General features: G+C 46.0%; 1 protein-coding gene across 1 annotated transcript in view; it reads left to right on the top strand.

The window, feature by feature from the left end:
- MYL3 (myosin light chain 3) overlaps positions 1 to 23,406 on the top strand; it is a 38,627-nt gene extending 15,221 nt beyond the window's left edge. Inside the window, exons 3-7 of the mRNA XM_054991382.1 lie at positions 7,787 to 7,936; positions 10,358 to 10,531; positions 11,701 to 11,778; positions 13,464 to 13,499; positions 21,710 to 23,406. Of these exons, the coding sequence (XP_054847357.1) occupies positions 7,787 to 7,936; positions 10,358 to 10,531; positions 11,701 to 11,778; positions 13,464 to 13,492 (431 nt within the window). The 3' untranslated portion in view covers positions 13,493 to 13,499; positions 21,710 to 23,406. The remainder of the gene's footprint in view (positions 1 to 7,786; positions 7,937 to 10,357; positions 10,532 to 11,700; positions 11,779 to 13,463; positions 13,500 to 21,709) is intronic.
- The last annotated feature ends 369 nt before the right edge of the window (positions 23,407 to 23,775 follow it).

Genomic DNA, 23,775 nt, shown 5'->3' with positions numbered 1-23,775 from the left:
CGCTCGGGTTGTGATCAGGGCCTGACTTGAGAGATTACATTCCAAGAGGTGCCATCAGTGGTTGCTGTGAAAGGACATTGCTTTGCTGCTAAGGATATGGCTGCGACTCCATGGTCAAGAAGCCATACGTTGCACACAGAAAAATCCTGGTTAAATCCCCAGCATTTCGTGTTACAACTGGCATCAGGGGATGGGAACAACCTTTGTTTGGGTTCTTGGAGAACTACTGCCAGCTAGATCTGAAGTGCTGAGTTTTGGACTCTCATTTAGGAACACTGAGTTAAAGTGAACACACATTAAACAGGCAAGCATCACTTAAAAGACTAGCAATGTCATTACGGCACATACTCACTTTGTCAGACAAAGCACTACACTCAATGGGCAGAAGAATTTAAGTGCCGGGTATTTGAAGAGAGTAGACAGTTATTCCAGAAAAAAATCTAGAAAGCCAACAGAGCCGTGCCATGCTACACAGAGCATGTCTGAGAACAAGATGTAGCCAAAAGAGTAAATATTCCCCTCAGGGTGAGTACGAGTCACTTCCCACTCTTTTTAAATTTAGTACTAACTCAGTATAAGACAGCTTTATATGTTAGTTGTAGATTTTCCAGGCTGTATGGCCGTGGTCTTCGCATTGTAGTTCCTGACGTTTCTCCAGCAGCTGTGACTGGCATCTTCAGAGGTGTAGCACCAAAAGACAGAGATCTCTCAGCGTCAATGTGTGGAGAAGGTGTTAGCAGGTAATTTATATCTACTCGGGAAGGTGGGTTTGGGCTGAGTCATCCTGTAAGAGTTTCCCAGGGTGTGGAATGCTAATGGGGGGAAGCTTCACTGTATCCTGAGGAGGTTCTTTTGCATATGGATTGGTGGTTGATATGCTAATCTTATCTGCAGGGCTATTGTAAGATGTAGAGTATTTTGTTAGGCTGGACTGGAAACCATGCCCTATTCATTCTTAAACTCTCTTCTTTCCTGTTGAAATTGTGCTTATGCTTATGAATTTCAATAATTCCACACCCCGGGAAACTCTGACAGGATGACTCAGCCCAAGCCCACCTTCCTGAGTAAATATAAATTACCTGCTAACATCTTCCTGAGTAGATATAAATTACCTGCTAACATCTTCTCCACACATTGACACTGAGAGATCTCTGTCTTTTGGTGCTACACCTCTGAAGATGCCAGTCACAGCTGCTGACAAAACATCAGGAACTACAATGCAAAGACCACGGCCATACAGCCCGGAAAATCTACAACAACTAACATTCTCCGGCTGTGAAAGCCTTCGACAATAGCTTCATATGTGTTTGTGTGGGTTCAAGGTAAGCATTTTTCCGATCTGATGGGCTATACTGAGAAGCAACTATGTTTTCAGAGTTACACGGGGCATATCTGGGACACATTTGCCATGCAAATGCTCACCTTTGTTCTGCACAGCTGCCCTCCCCACATTTGACAGCCAGAATAATAAGACATGGATTTTCCATATGTTCTTTCCTTCTATGGAAAACATTTGGCTCCAAAAATGTCTCTTCCTCCTGTGGTCAAATTTGGAGCTAATCTATTGCAGATATTTAATTCCTCTGGGGAAATAGTCAGAGCTTTGACTAGCTACCACATCAGAATCAATTTCCTACTCATCAGAGCAATTGACACTCAGGACTATTATGTCTTGCGCAGTGAATATCCCAAGTGGCACCTGGTCTCGTATTTGGCACCTGTTCTCTGCCTGAGTCTTGCCTGTTCAGGAAGCTGGCCTCTTGGAGTTCTCCAATGCCAACAGCAGCTCTTGTCATTTCTTCAAAACTTTGTGGAAATCCAGGACTTGCAAACGCTGCATGTTCTTCCAGAACCTGACCAAAAGACAGCCTGGAATGGCGCTCAAGAGGAAGTTACTACAGCTCTGAGCTATAGTAACTCCCAGCACAATTTCTCTTCTCACACTCCTTCGGAGTATTTGAACAGATATTGCATATCAGATAAATGGTCCGGGAGCTCCTGAATCTGTGGCATTCTTGATGCTAGATGCCTGAGAGCCAAACTACACAACATGTTTCTTAACAAAGTGTGTTTGAGTTGCCCCGACCCAATGAACTTTCACCTCAGTGACACAGCAGCTGCTGGGAACAGCACTTTTAAAGCCTGCTGGAGCTAATTGGGCTCCGGAGGTGGTGAGGGGGAGGAGGGGGTTCCTGCCTCCCCCCACCCTTTTTCTTGAGCCTAAACAGCCTCAGAGGTAAGTTTGCCAGGTCTTCCCAGCAACCAGTGGGATACTTAGCATCATAGAATCATAGGGTTGGAAGGGATCTCCAGGGTCATCTAGTCCAACCCCCTGCACAATGAAGGAAATTCACAGCTACCCCCACATACACACCCAGTGATCCCTGCTCCATGCCCGGAAGAGGGCGGAACACTGTCAGGATCCCTAGCCAAACAGGTCTGGGAGCCTTTGCTGTCGATATCACAACATCACCAGGAACAAGCTGATGTCACTCCCCATGTACCTGGAAGTGACATCAGAGCATTGCTGGGGATGTTCTGGCATTTCTCGAAAACTCTATGGGTTTTACCATAGAATCTTTTTGAAATGCCAGTGTCCCTTGTCACTTCTGGTTTAAAATAGCAGTGACACCAGTGCATCAGGCCCTCCTCCTTCTCCTCCCCCAGTTACTCTTGCCAATGCCTGAGGTACCAGCAGTCATCAAAGGGAATTGCTGGGATGTCTGTAGCTATAGTGGGAGGTGTTCTTACTCAATGGGGAGTTATTTGCATAAATTTGGAGCTGTGGTGGGAGCATCCTGAGCACCTGTAGATCCAAAGTTAAGCAAATAACTCCCTACTAGAGACTTTCAGCTCAGGAGGAAGGCTGGGGGGGGGCTGCCTACTCTCTGTCACCACTAACCTGTTCAATCAGCTCCTGCAGGCTTTACAAGTGACACTCCCTGCAGCTGCCATGTGACTGTAGAGTTTCTCTACACGAGACATTTTACATGGGGATGCTCAAGTGTAGGAGGGTGCAATTTTAGCCAGGATACGTAGTTTAAAAAGACAGAGCCGGCAGAGATCACTCTTCAGAGGGTTTGTTAATTTAATCTTCACTTTTAGAAAGGGGAAGTGAAATTGACAGAGCCTTCGGAGAGGAGAAGATGAAATTAACAAACCCTCTGAGGAGCGATCTCCGCCGGCTCTGTCTTTTTAAACTACCCTCGTGTAGAGAAGTGAAATTAAACTATGCTTCCCTGCTAACATTGCATCTCCCTACACTTGAGCATCCCTATGTAAAATTTCCTATGTATAGACACTCTGAGGTGAAGCCAGTTGGGTCAGAGGAACCCAAACCAACTAGTTAAAGAATTCATTCATACCATTTTCTTCAAGCAGGATTTGTTATCTCATGGAGTCAGCTCAACAGGTAGATAGCGAGCTAGCCATGTGGATTCAACACTACTGCTGGAGTGACCTACTGAGCGTGAATGCAGCTGGTGTTTGACCTACTAGAGATGCCCTGAATATTGTCTCAAATGAAACTTCAAGCTTGGTTTTTGTTTGAAAGAATCAAGGAATGCTATGGACTGCAGAAAAAGCCCTCCAGAGTGGCCAATATTTTCAGTGGTTTCCAAACTTTAGAGCCAGTTTGGTGTATGAGCGGCAGGACTCTAATCTGGAGAACCAGATTTGATTCCCCACGCCTCCCCTTGAAGCCAGCTGGGTGACCTTGGGTCAGTCACTTAAGAGCGGCAGGACTCTAATCTGGAGAACTGGGTTTGATTCCCCGCTCCTCCCCTTGAAGCCAGCTGGGTGACCTTGGGTCAGTCACAGCTCTCTCAGAGCTCTCTCAGCCCCACCCACCTCACAAGATGATTGTCGTTAGGATAATAATAACACATTTTGTAAACTGCTCTGAGTGGGCGTTAAATTGTCTTGAAGGGCAGTATATGATTTGAATGTTTGTGAAAAACATTAATTAATTTGCTGTTGTCCACTGCTTGGTCCCGTACATAATTGCACATCAAGTTTAAGGAACGAGGCTATTAAGACAGAGTTCCCGATCTGGGCCTCAGTGGAATTAGATGCAAGGAAATTGCCTCCAGAGTTGCACAGCGCTTTTCTCCTCCTGCTGCTTCCAAGCCACTCACCGCAACATCAGCCCACTGTCTGCGGCGGAAGAACGAAGCCAGGGCTTGCTCTGACAGCTGCCATCTAAAACCCAGCAGCAACATATATCCTGCTGACAAAGTCTTTAGATAATGATAGGCCAGAAGAAAGCCAAAGGGCCCCTGTTTGTTCAGCTGCCTCTGTCCAGGTCATCAGGTTCCCAGTTGCAAAATAACAGCCCTTGAGTACATGGGATGCTTTATAGACAATGGAGTAAAAATAACAGGGGAAACGTAGGTTAGGCGAGCGGTACTGCCCCAGATAATCGCCAGTTGTCATGTGCGGATCAAAGATTCAGTGGGGCAGAAATGTTTCCCTCATATACTTTGGTTATGCAACTAGGTATAATTTTTGAAATTGTTTGGAGTCATCTCTACTACTTCAACAAGTCCCCTCCCCAGCCACTACTCTTGAGTTGCTCACTTGGGATGCTCAAGTGTAGGAGGATGCAATTTTAGCCAGGATACGTAGTTTTAAAAGACAGAGCTGGCAGCGATCACTCTTCAGAGGGTTTGTTAATTTAATCTTTGCCTTTATTTTATTTATTTTATTTTATTTATTTCAAATTTGTATTCCACCCTCCCCGCAAGCGAGCTCAGGGCGGTTAACAACATATTAAAATACAATTAAAATACAGTTAAAATTCATATTTATTAAAAACTCCTTTAGGAAGGGGAAGTGAAATTGACAAGAGTCTTCGGGGAGGAGAAGAAGAAATTAACAAACCCTCTGAAGAGCGATCTCGGCCTGCTCTGTCACTACGCTTTTCCCCTCTGCCTTCACTGCCATATGGGTGACCCCAACCAGTTAGGGATCACATCACGAAGGGGGGTGACATCCTATCATTTTGGCTGTTGGATGATGCCACTGAGGGTAAATGAAGACTACTGAGCTTGAGGGCCATGCTGCCTGCATCAGGCACATGGGCCATCTAAGCGAAACAAGAATAATATATTGAACAAGATGAAGTTAATTCTACATAGCCAATCAGCTATTTTGACATGATGATGTCACGAATGAGAAGTGAAGTCAATTCAGACTGAGTCAAGGGCAGTGTAAACAAATGTCAAAAAGTGGTCAAACGGTGGTGCAGTTTTAGAGATATTTGCAAGAAGCTGTAAATAGTTTCATACCCAACCCACCAGTGAACATCTCTTGGAGTCTCTCTACACGAGACGCCTCGGTGCGTGTTTCTCAAGTATAGGGAGACGCAATGTTAGCCAGGAAGCATAGTTTAAAAAGACAGAGCAGGTGGGGATTGCTCCTCAGAGTGTTTAATTTCCTCTTCCCCTCCTTGAAGGATCTGTCAATTTCACACCTCCAGTCTAAAACTGTGTGGGATGGCAACCAGAGGGCAGCAAGGAATGGAAATGGGCTGGATCAGCCTTCCAGAGCCGGGCTTGGACCTGGAGAGGTTATCATGGGCTGAAGTTTCCCTTCTGGCATTTCACAGCCCCTTCACATGGCTCCAGGTATAGCAAAGACTTTGCCCTGCTACCAGCTCTTTCTTTTTAAACTACCCTTCTCAGCTACCATAGCATATCCCAACACGTGTTCTTCACGTGTCAGATGTCTCATGTAGAGAGGCTCTTGGCTTCTTAAGAAAGGCTTAAGTCTTCATTATTTGAACTGGAAGTCAACTTTGGTGGATTACTGTGACATCAAGAGCATGTTTAATTTGTTAGAAGAACGTGTGCGTGCCGTCAAGTTGCAACCGACTTATAGAGACCCCACCATGGGGTTTTCAAGGCAAGACCACGCTGTTCTACCACCATTGGAAGAATAGTCACTACTAAAAAGCAGACAAGGTGTGTCTGGGACTCAGTTACTCCATGTCTGTAATGCTCTACTGAGATGGTTGCTAGGCAAAATCCTTCAAGTCTAATTTAGTCAAGCTTCCCTTTTGGATTCACCCCACGGACACAGCATAGTGAGTCTCCGGACCGAGGAAGAGTCTGGATTTTAATTTAGTAGCTGGCAGCATTTCTTTGAGGCCGGCCTTCAGCATTTTTCTTAATGATCATTATTGTGGTATTGGGGAACTTCTTGAGACTGTATCATTATCATTACTATTATTATCATTCATTAACGTTGTTCCGGAATCTGTACTCAAGATAATTTGCCTCAGTAGAAAATGCACAACAGGACAATAGCTAAGTATTCGACTATACAAATAAACAAGTCAAGCCATGACATGAACCACAGAGTGGGAAATCATGGAGTTGCTCCATCTGACCTTCAAGATGCCAGAGCAATTTAATTAGTGGCTTAATGCATTTTCTTTTCAACCGGAGGGATGTCCCACTAGTCTGGACGACCTCCAAGGTCAGTCCGGACACGGGCTTTCTGGTAATTCCTGATTGTTGATGGGTTATGAAAACGACACGACAAACTCTTTGACCGGATCCTTGCCATTCTGCACTGCCCCATCCAGGAAGTCCAGAGGAGAAGGAATGCAAGCATGTTTGATAACTAGACCCACAGCAAAGTTCATCAAACTTTGAAAGCCAAAACAAAACAGAAGGGTTAGAAGATCGCTGAGAACAATCTGTTTTTGTTCAAAAATAAAGAAACATTTTGTGTTTAGCTTTCTTATAAACACACGTAATTGTATTAGCGGGCATTCCTCCTTCTTATGTTTCCTTTCCTCCCCAAGTTGTCCCGTTGTCAACATTTTCGGTGGTAAACGCGTTGGGACAGAGATCAGTCTTTCTCCCCATTTTGCTTATGTTACTCTCTAAACTATGATATACACCAGTGGTTCTCGAACTGTGGTTCATGACTTACCGGTACGCGAATCACAGAGACATATGCTGCAAGGACTACAGTCTCAACATCTGAGCCAAAGACACAGATTTGTTCCCTGTGCAGCGATTTGGGATGTAATCTCCTGAGGAGTAAACGCCCCTGGACAGACTGAGGTGCTGTGATTGCCATGGCAACTACAGCATCCCATCAGGCCTGGATGTCTTGTGGGAAGAAGTCCTGAGAAACATTTGGGCCTTCTCATGAAACCCGCTGGGTTGCTGTTAGGGTTCCCAAGTCCCTGTACCCTCCCAGCAGGAAGCAGGGGGAAACCTGGGACTTACCCCTCTTGATAGCCTCTCACATGCACCTTCTAAACATCTAGAATAAGCTTAGAACTGAGTTCCACTAGTGGAAATCCATCAACTTAGTTTGGTATCTGACAATGGCCATTTCCACAGGTCCTTAAAGGGACGGCCCACTCACCGAATACTAGCGGCTTTTCCCCTTGACTCCAGACGTCTCCGTTTTCAAAATGGTTGCAGGCTGTTTGGCTTCTGTTTTTTCACCGCGTTTTCTGGGAACGCACTTTCCATGGTCCCGGAAAGGGTGCTGAAAAAACGGAAGCCAAACAACCTGCAACCCTTTTGGAAATGGAGATGCTGCCAATGTCCCATGAGTAGACTGTCCCTATAAGGACTTGCAGAAGCAGCCAAAGGTAGCTTGATTATTGAACACTCGTACCCTGGAAATCTTGTTGGTCATTAAGGTGCTCCTGGATTGGGATCTTGCTGTTGCACTAGAAACAGTTTGAGAATTACGGGTGTACATTGAAGAGATCATATATATATAAGCATTTATCTGGATGGTCTTCTCTCACCCCCAGAATTTAAGGAGATCTTCCAGGTCTTCGATAGAACTCCAAAAAACGAGATGAAAATCACCTACGCACAATGCGGTGACGTTTTGAGAGCTTGCGGGCAGAATCCAACCCAGGCAGAAGTTATGAAGGTTCTTGGCCGGCCGAAACCAGAAGGTAAGATCCTTCTAGTTCTGTTTCCCTGACAACAAATTCATAAAATTGATTTGGACAGATGTCTAAACATCATATTAATGGTTTATAAAAAGCATACAGTGTGCAGACACAACACAAGCAACCAACAGCGCAAACGGTTAGCTGAAACTGTTGATAAAAAATACTAAAAATCGAAGAGGGGAACATTCACTCATCTGGTGCCTGTCCTAGGTAAAGCCTAGTTGCTATTTGTCCCCCTATTTTGCCTCTTTGAGAAGTTTTTTTTGGGGGGGGGATACATTTTTAAAAGCGTGCAGTAGAGTTGTCAGCCTTCAAGCTCCAGCCCCTTTCTCCAGGACTCTAGAATTTAATTCTCTTGGTGGAGGGTAGCTGCCTGCACTTCCTCTACTGTGCATGTGTCTCAGCAGACATGCATGAACGCTAGAGCACTGCATAACATTCCCCTTGCATAGTTCAGCTGGAAAATTTCATTTGGAAGGCGTTATAGGCCGTTGTGTTTTCCTTGTCTAAACTGAATCAAAGCTGCAACCTCGTTTCTTTTAAAGCATGTGGCAACGTCCAGCCCTGCGTGATTCCACAGATTGTTTTGGAATTGTCCCCACAGTCTGAAATGACTCTTCAAGAAACTCCTAGTATGACCAGAGTTGCTAACCTCCAGGCAGAGCCTGGAGAGTTCCTGGAATTGCAACTCATCTCCAGACTACAGAGATCAGTTGCCCTGGAGAAAATGGCAGCTTTGGAGGGTGGACTCTATGCAATCACATCCCTGCTGGGTCCCTCCTTCCCCCAAAACCTGCCCTCCGTACTGGATGGGCGGTGACCCCAGTCCAAATTGAAGTAACATCCAAATGTGCCGACGGGATTATGCGAGCATCTTATACAATTCCCATTTCACATAGGTCATACTTCTTCCTGGGCACAGTTAATTCTGGATGGTCACCATTTAAATAGATACACCGATGTGACTACTTATAATATTCTTCCCAACTTCAATACATCACGGACAAGAATAATGACGTGACTCTCTGTTTAATCCCCATTGTGGGTTTTCATGTTTTTCCCCTTTGGATATTGTTATTATTCTATGACCATTTGGACAAAAGAAACAATAGATCTTATTGTATTTAATATATTTATTGTACATCATCTTTGCACTTTGCACATTTGCACTTCTGCACCATAAAGGAAAATGAACTGTTATTAATTGCAGATTCCCGGAATTGTTGTTTGTTTGTAGTCCTTACTATCCGGGCGTTTCCCTTGTTCTGCTTATCACAAATGTGTTTGACCGGCTGATATTTTGTAAGAAGAATAACGAGATCTAGGGCTTGATGTAGATGGTTGTGGCCTCTTTATTAACACAACTTGCTTCAAAAGCAGAGCAGGTTATTGTAAGAGGAATAAATCAGTTTGGTGTAGTGGTTAAGAGTGGCAGGACTCTAATCTGGAGAGCCGGGTTTGATTCCCCACTCCTCCACTTGAAGCTAGCTGGGTCACAGCTCTTCTAGAGCTCTCTCAGCCCCACCCACTCACAGGGTGATTATTGTGGGGATAATAACAGCATACTTTGTAAACTGCTCTGAGTGGGCATTAAGTTGTCCTGAAGGGCGGTATATAAATCGAATGTTGTTATTTGTTATTGTATGCTTTGTATGTTTTTATTGTTGTTGCTGTTATTATTATTATTATTATCATTATTATTCATATGTACAGCAGTCAATGGAGAGCCTTCAGGAAATGGTAGACATGGGTGGATGTGTCTAGTCAGTGATCCTGGATATGAAGATTGTTGAGTTTCAATACACAGGAATGTCCCTGTTTTTTTAGATCCAGAGATCTGATGAAGAGAGCTGTGGTTCTCGAAAGCTTATGTGACAATAAAGTTGCATCTGACAAAGAGACCTGATTTTTAGATGCGGCTTAGGTCTTTCTCCTGCCTGCCTGTGTTAGGAGAAGGGGAGGACAGTAAAATGGGATGAGTAGATGGACAGGTGAGTGGGTGGGAAGATGGTGGGAGGGTACACATTTCTCTGGCTTAGATTGAAATCAGAAGCCCTTCAAGGAGCCCAGCCTCCATCCATCATAAGATGGCAGGCGGAGAGGATAGCTGCATTGGAGGAAATGTTTCCGACTCCCTGGAAACTTGGTAACACGTATGCCAAGCTGACGGCCAGAGTGTAGTACTGCTCAAAGAGCTGGACTAGGCTCTGGGAGGCCCAGATTCAAGTCCACCTCCTGACTTGAAGATCGTTGTGCGATCTTAGGCCAATCGCATTGCCTTATCTACCCCGCCTCTCATGGTTCTTGTTCTGAAGATAAAATGGCTCAGAGCATGCATTGCTCTGAACTCCCCAGAGTATAAAATGCACTTGATGGATCACCTGTCCTTTTTCTTCTCGTTCGCTGCTTGTACACGGATAGACATGAACAGCAAAATGCTCGACTTTGATACCTTCCTGCCGATGCTCCAGCACGTCTCCAAGACCAAAGACACGGGCACCTATGAGGATTTTGTGGAAGGCCTGCGCGTTTTCGACAAGGAAGGGAATGGCACCGTCATGGGGGCTGAACTCCGGCATGTTTTGGCTACTCTCGGTAAGCAAACTTTGCCCAGTCATGTGGTAGCTCCTGGTTAGCAAATTCTGAGCAGGTTTTGTTCTGGCACTCCCCCCCCCCCCCCCGCCCCTCGATTCCAGTGAAATCCAGGTGGAAATGGTTGTTTAGATACTCAAACAATGGCCATTTGCACACGTCCTAAAAAGAGAATCCCATTCATCGAACGATGGCGGCTTTTTCGCGGGAGTTCTGATGTCTCTGTTTGCAAAATGGATGCAGGCAGTTTTCGTAGCATTGCAAAAATGGAAGCAAAACTGCCTGCGTCCATTTTGGAAATTGAGATGTCAGAAATCCTATGAAAACACTGCCAGCGTTTGGTCACAGGGGTGCTCTTTTTAGGACGTGTGGAAACAGCCAATAGGAGCGGGTTGATACCAGCTACTTCCTTCTATTCTTTATTTGCCCGCATCAGTGCCGGAAGAGCTGTGTTTGATTAAAAGTCAGTATAGTACATTGCTTAGAGTCAGGCTTAGACTAGGTAGGCATGGGTTCAAATTCCCATTCGGTCATGAAGTTTACCTAGTGCTAGTCTGTTATCTTTGAAGCTAACAGAATCTGCCTCACGGGACAGCTGGGGGAATAAAATAAAGGGCGAAGCCTTGAGTGCCAAGCTGAGCTCTTTGAAGGAAAGTGTGATAACATCTTTGCACAGTGTGCATTTTGTCCCAAAGATAGCAAACTCTGCAAAAGAAGCACATTTATTTAAATTTGCTGGCTGATTCAATATGGTGTGTTCTAATTGGCAGGGGAAAGTCTGTTCCCAGCACCTGCCACCTGTGAGCTTTTTAACCAGAAAGGCTGAGCCTATAATCTGTGATCTTGGCAGGTGCACTTCCACTGAGCTCCAGTCTGTTCCCCAAGGAGTCAAGAATGCTCTAGTCTTGTCTAACAGGAAGTGCAGTAATGCATCATGTATCCATCGGACCTTGTTTTCCACCATGGAATTCAAGGTGGGTTACTTAGGGTCGCCAAGACAGCTGCCCATCCAGACTCTGCTCAGACTGGCTCTGCTCCTCTGCCAAGCATCTTCTAACCATCCGTGGGAATTCTTAGTCTTCAGGGTGCCAAACTCGTCATCTTGGCTGTAGTAATAGCATGTCTGAAATACGGGGATTTCTGTTGCCATATTCTCCGGTTTTATCTTCCAGGGGAGAGGCTGACTGAAGAGGAGGTTGACAAGCTCATGGCTGGTCAAGAAGATTCAAATGGCTGCATCAACTATGAAGGTCAGGATCTATGAACAGAAGGCTGGAGGGTTTGGGTGCTGATAAAGTGTGGCTGATGGCCCGTTCCAGCCAGAATGAACCCCAGGGGAGCGGTGTAGCTGCTGCCGCCAGACTGCAAAAGGAAAGTCTAGTGCTCCAACTCACAGGCTCTGCAGAGGAGGGAGCAAAAGCAGACTGCAGCTTTGCACCTGAACTATTTTAGAGTCAGTGTGGTATAGCGGTTAGAGTGTCAGACTAGGCTCTTGTAAGGTTCTGCCAGGTAGATCTCAATGACTTCACTGTATGGGTCCAGAAATGCAGGAGTTAAAGCTTTATTGATAATCTACTAGTTCAGAAATCCATTACAGTTTCATTGCCAGGAATGAAGTTCTGCACTAAGCCTTAAGTCTATATTGAATTCTAAGTACAGCCCAGTTCCCATCCCCCTTAGCTGCCAGCCTAGTCTAGGTTCCCCCTTCCCATCTCCAATAGCTACGGTGTATATGTAAGCAAAAGCAAAACAAAGCAACTAAAGATGAGAGCAAAAAAGATGTTTTAGAAAGTTCCGAGTTCAGGAGTTCAGGAGTTCCAAGGTTAAGTATCCATGACAACTGTTCTTCTTCTAAGGAGACTGGCAAATAAGCTCAGGAGGGGCCCCCTCCTCTGTACACTTTCACAGGTCAAAGACAGAGGAGACAACCACAGCTGTCTCTAACATAAGAGCACAATGTCCATTAGAGTCCAGTCCTTGGCCCAGGCTCTTATGCTTTCAGGTCAGGGAGGCGCAAGCTCCTGAAGTATGGCAGGGGATGCTAAGACTCTGACAGACCTAGGAGTCCCAGGTTCGAATCACCACTCTGCCATGGAGTCTTGCTGAGGGATCTCAGGCTAGTGTACTCTATCTAGTGTACTGAGAGCCAGTTTGGTGTTGAGAGCCAGTTTGGTGTAGTGGTTAAGAGCGCGGGACTATAATCTGGAGAACCAGGTTTGATTCCCCACTCCTCCACTTGAAGACAGCTGGGTGGCCTTGGGCTAGTCACAGCTCTCTCAGAGCTCTCTCAGCCCCACCCACCTCACAGGGTGTTTGTTGTGGGGATAATAAAAACGCACTTTGTAAACCGCTCTGAGTGGGCATTAAGTTGTCCTGAAGGGTGGTATATAAATCAAATGTTGTTATTTATTATTATTATCAGTGTTAAGTGAACTCCCTCCACCCACCTGGGACAAACAGAAGCCCCCCCTGGCCATGCCATTTCAGGTCAGGAAAAAGACATGGAGAAAAATATTTCAGTTCCAATTCAAACGGCACCCCTGCTTGCCTGGAAAAAAAGTTCCTAGTGGGGAATTCCTGGTGCACTCCTGATAGAAAGCCCTCATGGTTGATCCAAGGACTGCAAAATATGTGGTGAGGGTTCGAGTCTGGTGAATTTGGGGGCCCAGAAGTGTCCAGGATGCATAATTCTGTCTCAAGAATATCGAGAAGTTCTCATTAAAGAAATCCAGTTCTCTCCCAGGCTTTGAGCTGTTCTGAGGAGAGTTGAGATGGAAATGATCAGCCCTTGAGGCTGAAGGGAGAGGCACAGAATGGTGCAGGATTCTGATCGATTAATTCATGGGGAGGGAATGCAGCCTTCCCTAGCAGCCCCACCTCCTTTCAGGGAAGATAAGCTATGAGATACAAATGGTTCTTTTCTTGTTTCCTCCAGCTTTCGTGAAGCACATCATGGCCAGTTGAACGACAGGTAGGCTGATAAATCGTCATTCTACTATTCTTGAGTGATTCCGCACACGTTGGATAATGTACTTTCAATGCACTTTATCAATCGTTTGAGGTGGATTTTTTGTTCTGTACAGGAAAAAATCCATTCCAAATGATCTATAAAGAGGATTGGAAGTGCATTATCCAACATGTGCGGAATCACTACTTCTCTCGAGAGCCTCAAAACATGGTTAAGCCATGCTGTGTGTGGATGGCTGCACCAATGAATTGACTGGTAGCTCTTAACATGGATGTAATACCAATAAAGGTTGCTGAATTGCTACCGCGACTGGTAGCTCTAGGAAGATGACTTGGAGAGTATTCCAGATGAGGGACTCTGAAATTTAATGGACAAACATTCTTTCGAGGAAAGGACTACTGGAGTCAGCGTCAGCTTCAGCCACCTGTGGCTTTTCTTGCTAGAAAAAAGCCGCTTGGATTATAGAGATTAGTTCCCCCTGGAGAAAATAGCTGCTGGAGGGTAGACACTGTGCCGTTATACCCCGCTGAGGTCCCTCCCATCCCCTCCCCTCCCCAAACCGCACCCCCCCCCCCCACATGTTACCCCAAGCTCACTAGAGGTAGGACAGGATAAAAATAGCCAGGTCAGAGCCGAGCTGTAACAAGGAAGCATTTTGAGCCAGACTGGTTAGGGAGAACCAATCAACTAGTTAAACCTGGGGTGGCGGGTTATCCTGACCCCTTTCCCTTCATTTCTTGTCCTTAAGTGGATGGCCACTAGAGGGAGCAAGGCACAAACCTGGAGATTTCCCATTCTGGCCCCTGCTCATTTTTAGCATCCCGAAATGCAAAATCTCCATCACCTTGGAAAGAAAATATCGGGGGCAGGCTGGGAGGGAACAACGGCCCTGGAAGAAGCAGGCCCCAGCTTGCCTTGCCCGCCGCAGGAGGGAAGGGGAAAGAGGCAATCTGCCTGCCCAGGCTCAGGCCCACCGTGGCTAGGCCCACCAAAAGGAGGAAAGGGAGGCAGCTCCATGGGTGCTGTCTGGGGCTGCCAACCTCCAGGTGGTTCCTGATATCTCATGGGATTACAACTGAGCTCCATACTACAGAGGTCAGCTCCAATGGTGGAAACCGCTGTTTTGTAGGATAAACTCAGTGGCATTAGTGTAACCCTCTGAGGTCTCTCTCCTCTCCAAACTCCTCCCTCCTCAGGCTCCACCCCCCCAAATCTCCAAGAGTTGCCCAATCCAGAGCTGGCAACCCTAGCACCGCCTCCCCCCCACCTAGGATTGCCAACCTCCAGGTGATGGCTGGAGACCTCCTGGAATTATCACTGATCTCCAGGTGACAGAGATCAATCCCAATGGAGAAAACGACTGCCTTAGAAGGTGGGCTCTGTGGCATTATACCCAGATGAGGTCGTTCCCCTCCACAAACCCCGCCCTCCCGCGTCTCGTGTAGAGACTCTCAGTTGACCTAAACCCAAGCCTCACCATTTGCTACATCCACTGATAATCTTTTTATTCCTTTCATTGAGAATAAACAACAACCAAGAATGCAACCAGCTGACGTTGCTAAAGAATCTGAGCTTATGCCTTTTGAGCTCTTGGGAAAAATGTGACCTGGGGGCCAATGAACCCCTCTATCTTGCAAGCAAAGAAGAGAGACAGACACACACAGAGAAAGAGAGCTTGGTTCTTAGATAAACGAGGAAAAACAGTTCAGACCCTGTTGTATGAGTTCCTGTTTTTCTCCCCTCTGGTTTTTTAATCTCCTCTTGCATCCTGATCTTGTTTATTTAGGGAGATCTGAAATTATCAGAGTGGTGGCAACAGGCCTGCGGGACAGTAGAGTTTGTTTTTATTGTTTTAGCTGTGTGCCAGAGCCCCAGAGAACAGAGGATAACTCCTATCTGCCGAGACTTTTGCCCCACAATGTCTAATGCATCCTAGACAGGGAGGCATTCTTTCAATGATAGCTTTCCTTTTCTTGGTGCGAGTTTCCAGATTTCTTTTTGCTTCTCGTCTGTAAATGAAAGCGCCGAGTTTGTTAGGACCAGAAAATTCATCTGGAATTGCTTTTAGAGCTTCGTGATCCCAGCTGTTCCTTGAACATTAAACTATTCTGTGTCTGTCTAGATGGATCTCTGGGAGTGCCATGTTTGGAACGGGCAAAGCAGGCGGGGAACAGCAACTTTAGTACCCCCCCTCCCGTGTCTGCAAACCAGCCCATGGAGCTGCTATTGGCTTCACTGTAAAAATAATGCTACTTACATGGCTACACAGAAGTTTTACAACGAAGCCAATAGCAGCTCCATGGGGAAGTTTACAGATGTAAAAGCAGCAAGAGAAGAGGGGCTAACGCTGCTTTTCCCTTCCCTGTCTGTGGTGGTCACAATTAGGGTTGCCAACTTCCAGGTGAGGTCTGGAGATCTCCTGTAATTACACCCGATCTCCAGGTGACAGAGATCAGTCCCCCCCCCCCCCGAAAGAAATGGCAGCTGCAACAGGTGGACTCTTCTGCATCACATCCCAGCTGTGGTCCCTCCTCTCTCCAAACCACGCCCTCCCCAGGCTCCACCTCCCAAGCTCCAGGAATTTCCTGTCACAGAGGTGGCAATCCTATCACAAACAGAAAAGAGCTGGTGTGCATCACAGAGGAACAAAACTCGCATGCAGCATTTGATATGAAGTCCTCACGTTGTTCCCAATAAACACGAGGACCTAGACTCTCTCTGCATAAGACATCTTATATGAGAAGGATCAAGTGAATGATCTTCCACTTGCTCTCCAATTGTAGGTACCCCTGAACTGCTAGGGAGACAGAATACACTTGAATATAAGACCACACAGAGAGCCAAGCGACAAGTGACGAATGACACTTGAATGGCAAGCGAACGGACTCACGTGTATTCCTCCCTGTTCACTTCCCATTCACTTGCGCTCCACTTGATCACTTGCGCTCCACTTGATCACTTCGCTTGCCATTCAAGACGTCTCATCTACAGGGACTCTGAGCTAAGCGACAAGTCACTTGTCGCTTAGCTCAGAGTCTCTGTAGATGAGACGTCTTCCACGAGGATGCTCGAGTGAAGAGAGACGCAAAGTCAGCTGGGAAATGTAGGAGACAGAACAGAAGGCTTCATCACTTTACCCTTCCTACAAAGAGCAGGGAGATCACTCCTTGGAGGGTGTGTTTATTTCTTCTTTGCCCCCCCCAACCAGGAAGTGAAATTAACAAAGCCTTCAGGGAGAAGAAGGAGGAAGGGGAAATTAACAAACCCGCCTAGCTCTTTGAAAGTGACAAAGCTTCTGCTCTGTCTCCTACCTTTCCCGGCGAACATTGTGTCTCTCTTCACTCAAGCATCCTCGAGTAAGACGTCTCGTCTGTAGAGACGCACAGAAAGTAAGTCACTTGAGCGTCCCCATGTTAAGATGTCTTGTGTAGAGATCCAGAGGGGTTAGCCATGTTAGTCTGCAGTAGCAAAATAGAAAAGAGTCCAGTAGCACCTTTAAGACTAACCCACTTTACCGTAGCATAAACTTTCGAGAACCACAGCTCTCTTCGTCAGATGCATCTGACGAAGAGAACTGTGGTTCTCGAAAGCTTATGCTACAGTAAAGTGGATTAGTCTTAAAGGTGCTACTGGACTCTTTTCTATTTTGCTTGTGTAGAGAGACTCTTAGGCCGTTTCCACACTGCCTATAAGTAGCGCGAGACTCACGGAAGGCTGCCGGCTTCCTCGCACGATTTTTGACACCATCTGTTTACAAAACGCCACAAACAGTGATTTATGGCGTTTTGTAGTCGGATGGTGTTAAAAATCGCGCGAGAAAGCCGGCAGCCTTCCGTGAGACTCGCGCTATTTATAGACCATGTGGAAACGGCCTTAGCCATGTGTAAAATCAAAAAGAGTCCAGTAGCACCTTTAAGACTAACCAATTTTATTGTAGCATAAGCTTTCGAGAATCACAGTTCTCTTCGTCAGATGCCTGATATCAGGCATCTGACGAAGAGAACTTGATTCTCGAAAGCTTATGCTACAATAAAATTGGTTAGTCTTTAAGGTGCTACTGGACTCTTTTTGATTTTGCTACCACAGACTAACACGGCTAACTCCTCTGCATCTTAGCCATGTGTAGACAGAGTTTCACAATCCCTCTTGATCCTTACTGAAATGAGGGACATGTTTTTCAGGGAATGGGTTATTTGAACTGCACCAGTTTCAACTTACCAATATTAGCCACTTTGACTAGCAGTAGCTCTCAAGGTCTTCAAAGGTAGATGGTTTTTCCCAGCCCTCCTTCTTGAGATCCTTTGAATGAGAGATGAACTAAACCCATCCCTTTTTGCATGCAAGCCACGCTCTCTCATCAGCTAGGGTCCACACTCCACCCCCACCCCAAATCCTAGAAGTACCCCTCTCCATCTTTTCTGATCCCAGTTTTGGGATCATTATGCATCTATCCTCAGCCCACCCACACAGCCTCCATTCTTGGCTCTCTTACTCCCAGAGGCACACAGTCCTGATAATATGAACCAATTAGTTACATTCTCTGCATAGTGTATTCTTTGACCCCCCTCCCCAGGGTCAAAAACTCCCCTGGTTCACATGCTGTTCTTGTTATATAACTTTCTGTGTTCATATAGGCATAATTCCCAGACTTGGTGCTTTGTGACTTCTGGCCCTGAGCAATTGGTAGAAGATGCAAATGCATCTCATCTCTTGCCGCTCTTTTTCCTGCTGAGATGATTTACTTGGATCTTTTTGATAATGTGTTCCTTCTGAGCTTGTTGACCCCGGTTTGATTCCTTGCTCTGTCCTGGAAGCTCACTGAGTGACTCTGGGCCAGGGACAAACTCTCAGCCTTCCCTCCCTCAAAGGTTTTGTTGGGAGGAAAAAATAGAGGAGAGGAGAATGTTGTAAACGGCTTTGGATCCTCTTTGGGGAGAAAGGCAGAATATAAATGAAGTAAAATGAAAAAAAATATAAATAAGCTACAGCAATTCAGGAACTTGCCAACACATTTAGGGAAAAGGCAGGACTAAGTCCTTCAAGCGTTCTTCAGAAGTCCTTTAAGTGTTCATATGCCAGAAAATGCAAAAAAAAAAAAATTAAAAAAATTCCACACCGTAAACCCACAACAAAAGAAAACATTGGCACAACTGCGGTCCCAGGAAATAAACAGAAGACCAGTAAACAAACAATATGCACAGGGCTGGCAAATGATAACGTGCGCAAGCTTGGAGAAAAGTCGCCCCAGTTCCGAGGGCAAACCGCAGTTCTAAGGACGTGTTGAAACGGCCCCGAATGATACCAGGCAGGGATGGAAGTTCAATTGAAGTTGCTGTGCATCATCGAGCTTGGCATTCTTTACTCTCTGGCAATCAGCTTCAGGCCGGGAAGCTCTTTCCCAACACGGGTTTGCTGGGATGGGAGATAGAGACTAGACATGGGCACGAGCCCCCCCAAAACCAAACAATGCGGTTCGTGGTTCGTGGGGTTTCCACGAACCAGAAACCACAAACTCCCATGAACTGAGGCAAGTTCGCAAACCAGTTTGTGGTTTGTGGGGTTTAAATGCCCCTTTCCGGCCGCTTAGCAGCGGCAGGGAAAGAAGCATTTGATAGTTTAAAGGGCCCTTTCCTGCCGCTTGCAAGTGGCAGGTCCCTTTAAACTATCAGCTGGCAGGTGGGGTTTGTGGGGTTTGAGCTTGAAAGAGGGCTTTGTGGGGTTGCAAACCTCTTGCAAGCGGGGTTTGTGGGGTTCCTGCCACTTGCAAGAGGCAGGTCCCTTTAAACTATCAGCTGGCAAGCAGTGAGGGGGGATCCCCCCTTGCTGCCTGCCAGCTGATTGTTTAAAGGGACCTGCCACTTGCAACAGCAGGAAAAGTTTAAATGGCCATTTCCCGGGGGAAATGGGCATTTAAACTGCCCCTTTCCCGGCTGCTTTGCAGCGGCACGGAAAGGGGCATTGCCCTTTAATACGAACCAAACGAACCAGTGGACAAGTTCTGTGGAAGTTTGTGGAAATGAGCTTCCACGAACCACTGGTTCGCAACTCACGAACTGGGCTGGTTCATGGGGTTTTTTGGTTCGTATTCAGGTTTGTGCCCATCTCTAATGGAGACTTCTGCACGCAAATCAGGGGTATGGACCATTCTGCATACGGACTATTCTGTGTATTCCTTCGACATGTATACATCTTTTGAAGCTGTCTTAGTAAATCAGAGTGCTCTCTCCTCTGAGTGGCTATGAGCTCCAGGTTCTCTGGCACAGAAAAGTTACCTGAGACCACGAGATTCCAAAGATGGAACCTTGACCTTTCTGTATCCAAAGCAAAGGGTGGACCATTGAGCAAAATCCCCATCTGTTGTGTTAAGCTACAGGAAGAAAAAGCAACATTTCATTCCATTCCCAAATTGGCTTTCAGTAGGGATTGAATGACATCACAGTAATAATAAGCAATAATAAGCAAGACAATAATCTTGATATCTCCTTACATCTTAATCTATCTGATTTACTTTGGGGTGGGGGCATTATTGACCACTTCAGTGGGGAGGGCCTGACCTGGATAGTCCAGGTAAGCCTGGTCTCCTCAGATCTCAGAAGCTAAGCAGGATTGGCCTTGGTTAGTACTTGGATGGGAGACCTCCAGGGAAGACCAGGGTTGCAGAGGCAGGCAATGGCAAACCACCTCTGATAGTCTCTTGCCAGGAAAGACTCCTAGGGGTTGCCATAAGTCAGCTATGACTTGTGGGCACTCTCCACCACCACCAATGGGGATCAGAAATATAATTTTGACCAGGAAATGGTTACATGTCTTTGTGGTCTCTTGCAAACAGCTGTTGTAGGTTTTTGCAAAGATTGAAAATCCTGCAAAACTTGTTGGATCAAATTGGACTGTGGACAAAGCAGGGAGAAAGCGCCGCAAGGGAAATGAAGCCTCTCGCAGGACTCTTTCAGCATTCTTAAATTCTTGTATTTTTTTGTCTCCCAGAAAGTCCAGAAAAACACACTTGTTAATATATATCTGTACATATCTAAGATCAAAAATAATCTACGTCCATCCCAGGGGTCATTTCATAGAAGAGCTGGAGGGATTCATTAGCATAACTCATTAGCATATGCCACGCCCCTTGTCATCACAGGAAGTGAATCATTGGCATGACTGATTTGCATATGCCACTCCCCCTGACATCACCTATACTGGCTGTTTTGGACCCAATCCTGGCCATTCAGGGCCACAATTGGGCCCAAAATGGCAAAAAGGGGCTGAAAAGGGCTGAAAAGGGGCCCAAAATTGTCAAGATCGGGGCGCTGCTGAGTGGGAGAGTGATCCACCACCCATCAGAGGCCCGATCCGGGCTGTTTTGGCCCCAATCCAGGCTGAAACAGGCCTAAAATGGCCGAGTCAGGTGGGTGGGGCCACCTGACATGTGACCTCTTTGAGGAACTGCTGGAACTGCGTTCCTGCGTGTTCCCCCTCTAAATGAGCCCTGCCCATCACGAAGGCATCCTAAGAAAAGCCAAATCCTACAGTTATGGGGATCAAGCCACTTCACATAATCCATAATTAATTCTGGTGTTGCTAGTTGTAGAGAGTTACAATCATCTGTGTGGAATGCTGCAAGGCTACACATCACCATTTCTGGGAATCCGACTAACTTTCTGTTTCTTTTCCTGTCCAATGATCTGAGAACCCTCTATGAATAATTTCAAATTTCTTATCATGGTTGATTTGACTCAGAACTGCATTTCAATTTACAGAATTTGTTATTTCTCCCTTGTGTGAATTAATGTATTTTTTAACGTTCTTGCACAATTTTCTGTTTCCTTGTGTTGAATTTTCCCATTTAATCCACACATGTTAAGCACGTAACATGCAGAACCCATATGAACGCTGTAAATACAGTACAAAAGAAAAAAAACTGGGACCACCCGCAACACAAATGAGTGGCGTTGTTCACAGTTAAGTAAGCAGATGAAAACAAGAAGTGACAAAAAGGGGCATATTCCTGTATCCCTAGCACAAAGCTTGTGCTTATCTCTGAAAGCACATGGGTTAGAAACTTGATATTGTTTTGTTAAAAAATAGAATCTTGGTAGGAAGCAATCCCAGTGGAAACTTAGCAAAATGTTGTTGCAGGCGGGCTACTGATCAATGCCGCTCCCCGGTTGTTTGCTCACCTGTGGTTGTTTCTAACTCTTAAATTGCTTTGTTTTTAGGATATGACAGACTGCTACAAAATGGAGTTGGGTGATCATGAGCTTCCCTTTCCACAGCAGCCGAATTGATCTGGGTGTACAGATCTGCTCAAATGTCCTCAAAATGCCTTGTGGTTCTCTCTCTCATTCTGGAATTCGGATTCCTCTGTGCCTATCCCTCTTGATCCCTGTGCCATCCATCGGGCCGTTCCCACTCCTTGGGAACAACTATCCAAACCTCATTGGACATCTCAGTGTCGTGATTGCACACTTATTCATTTGAGAGCCCTCGCCCTCTGCCTTGTCCCCAGCCTTGCTCCGGTAATAGGTTGTAAATTCCTCTGACCTGGATGTTGTGTCTTCAGTGTTCTCTACAGAATATCCTAATAGTTACTATGAGTAGAAACCAAGTAGCAGATAACTACTATTAGTAGTAATACTGTAGTAGTTAACTCCTACTATTAACTATGACTTTCTTACAGCCCCAGATGTACCTAAGATACATAAGTGTGAATATTCTATTCATGAAGCTCTGCTAAAAGGGTTTCTTTCTATCTTTTCCTGTCTCTCCCTCCTCTCATTATTTCAGAATTTTGCTGTTTTGTAAGGAGATTAGGCTTGGAGCTGAATTTCACTTTGGGATTTGCCGGCTTCAGAATTTTCAGGCACTGAGGGCTAAACGCCCTCCACATCCCATCCTAACGGTCAACAGAGCCGTGCTCAGTCCAAGCATTCTCTTGGGCTGCATCCAATCTTTTAAAGGGCTCCTTTCTGAGGGCCAAGCTACACATGACGAATGACACTTGAACTGCAAGTGTATTTCTCCCTATTCACTTGCCTTCCACTCAATCCACTTGCCGTTCAAGTGTCATTCGTCATGTGTAGCTTGGCCCTCAGTGAGAATAGTATCCCATTTATGTCTGTGGAGCCTTTCACAGTCTTAGGGCCCATGAAATAGTCAACCCCAGGTCCCTCTGGAGCTGGCCATTTCCTTAAAATGAAACCAGGAAAATTAACAGCTCCCGAGAGCCAGTTTGGTGTCGTGGTTAAGAGCGATGGGACTCTAATCTGGAGAGCTGGGTTTGATTCCGCACTCTTCCACTTGAAGCCAGCTGGGTGACCTTGGGTCAGTCACAGCTCTTCCAGAGCTCTCTCAGCCCCACCCACCTCACAGGGTGATTGTTGTAGGGATAATAACAACACACTTTGTAAACTGCTCTGAGTGGGCGATAAGTTGTCCTGAAGGGTGGTATATAAATCAAATGTTATTATTATTATAATATTATTATTATTATGGGTTGGGCTTCAAGGTTCTGCACTACTCAGTAGTTTGGCCAAGGAATAAGAACTCCTAGTTTCTCTTGGTGGGAGGGAACAGAAACTACTAAGGTTGCCAGCTCTAGCCTGCGAAATTCCTGGAGATAAGGGAGGTGGAGGCTGGAGAGGGTGGAGTTGGGGGGGGGAGGAACCTCAACAGTGTATAATGCCATACAGCCCACCTTCCAGGAGATCTCCAGCCATGACCTGGAGGTTGGCAACCCTAGGAAGCACAGAGGAAAGGTACCAAAGAAAGATTTGATCAGACTCTCATACTTGCCAGGGGTTCTTGCTGGTCTGAGAACCAGTCATTGGAGAAACGGTGTGTCAAACTGCTCGATGACTAATATTTTCTGGTTCGGCTGGCTGGTACCCCCCCATATTAAAGATGTTTATCAGTATATTGGATCGGAACCTTTCTTGCTGCCATGTTACCGCCCGCCACTGGTGTCAGCAGCGGCAGCAGCCTTATATCTCTTCTATCAACTGATAACAGCCACTGAAGCGACTCACGAGACATGCCATCATTGCGTCCCCCTGCCCCATGATCCACCTTATTAGTTCCCACATATCAGGGGTATTCTTAGCGATTCTGGGACCCAGGTCAAAAGTCCAAGATGGTGACCCTGAAATTACTGCCCCTTTCTGTCCCTCACTGGGGCTCATTGCTGTCCCCACACACACAGTAGGGACCCCCCGACCCCAAGCAAGGTGTAACCTACCTGTTCACATGCACACTAAGCTGGATGGGGGATTATGCAAAGAACTGC

The sequence above is a fragment of the Eublepharis macularius genome, chromosome 11 (genome assembly GCF_028583425.1).
Source record: "Eublepharis macularius isolate TG4126 chromosome 11, MPM_Emac_v1.0, whole genome shotgun sequence".
NCBI lineage: Eukaryota > Metazoa > Chordata > Lepidosauria > Squamata > Eublepharidae > Eublepharis > Eublepharis macularius.
The sequence above is the reverse complement of the archived record's forward strand: the minus strand, read 5'-3'. Positions and strand labels throughout refer to the sequence as shown.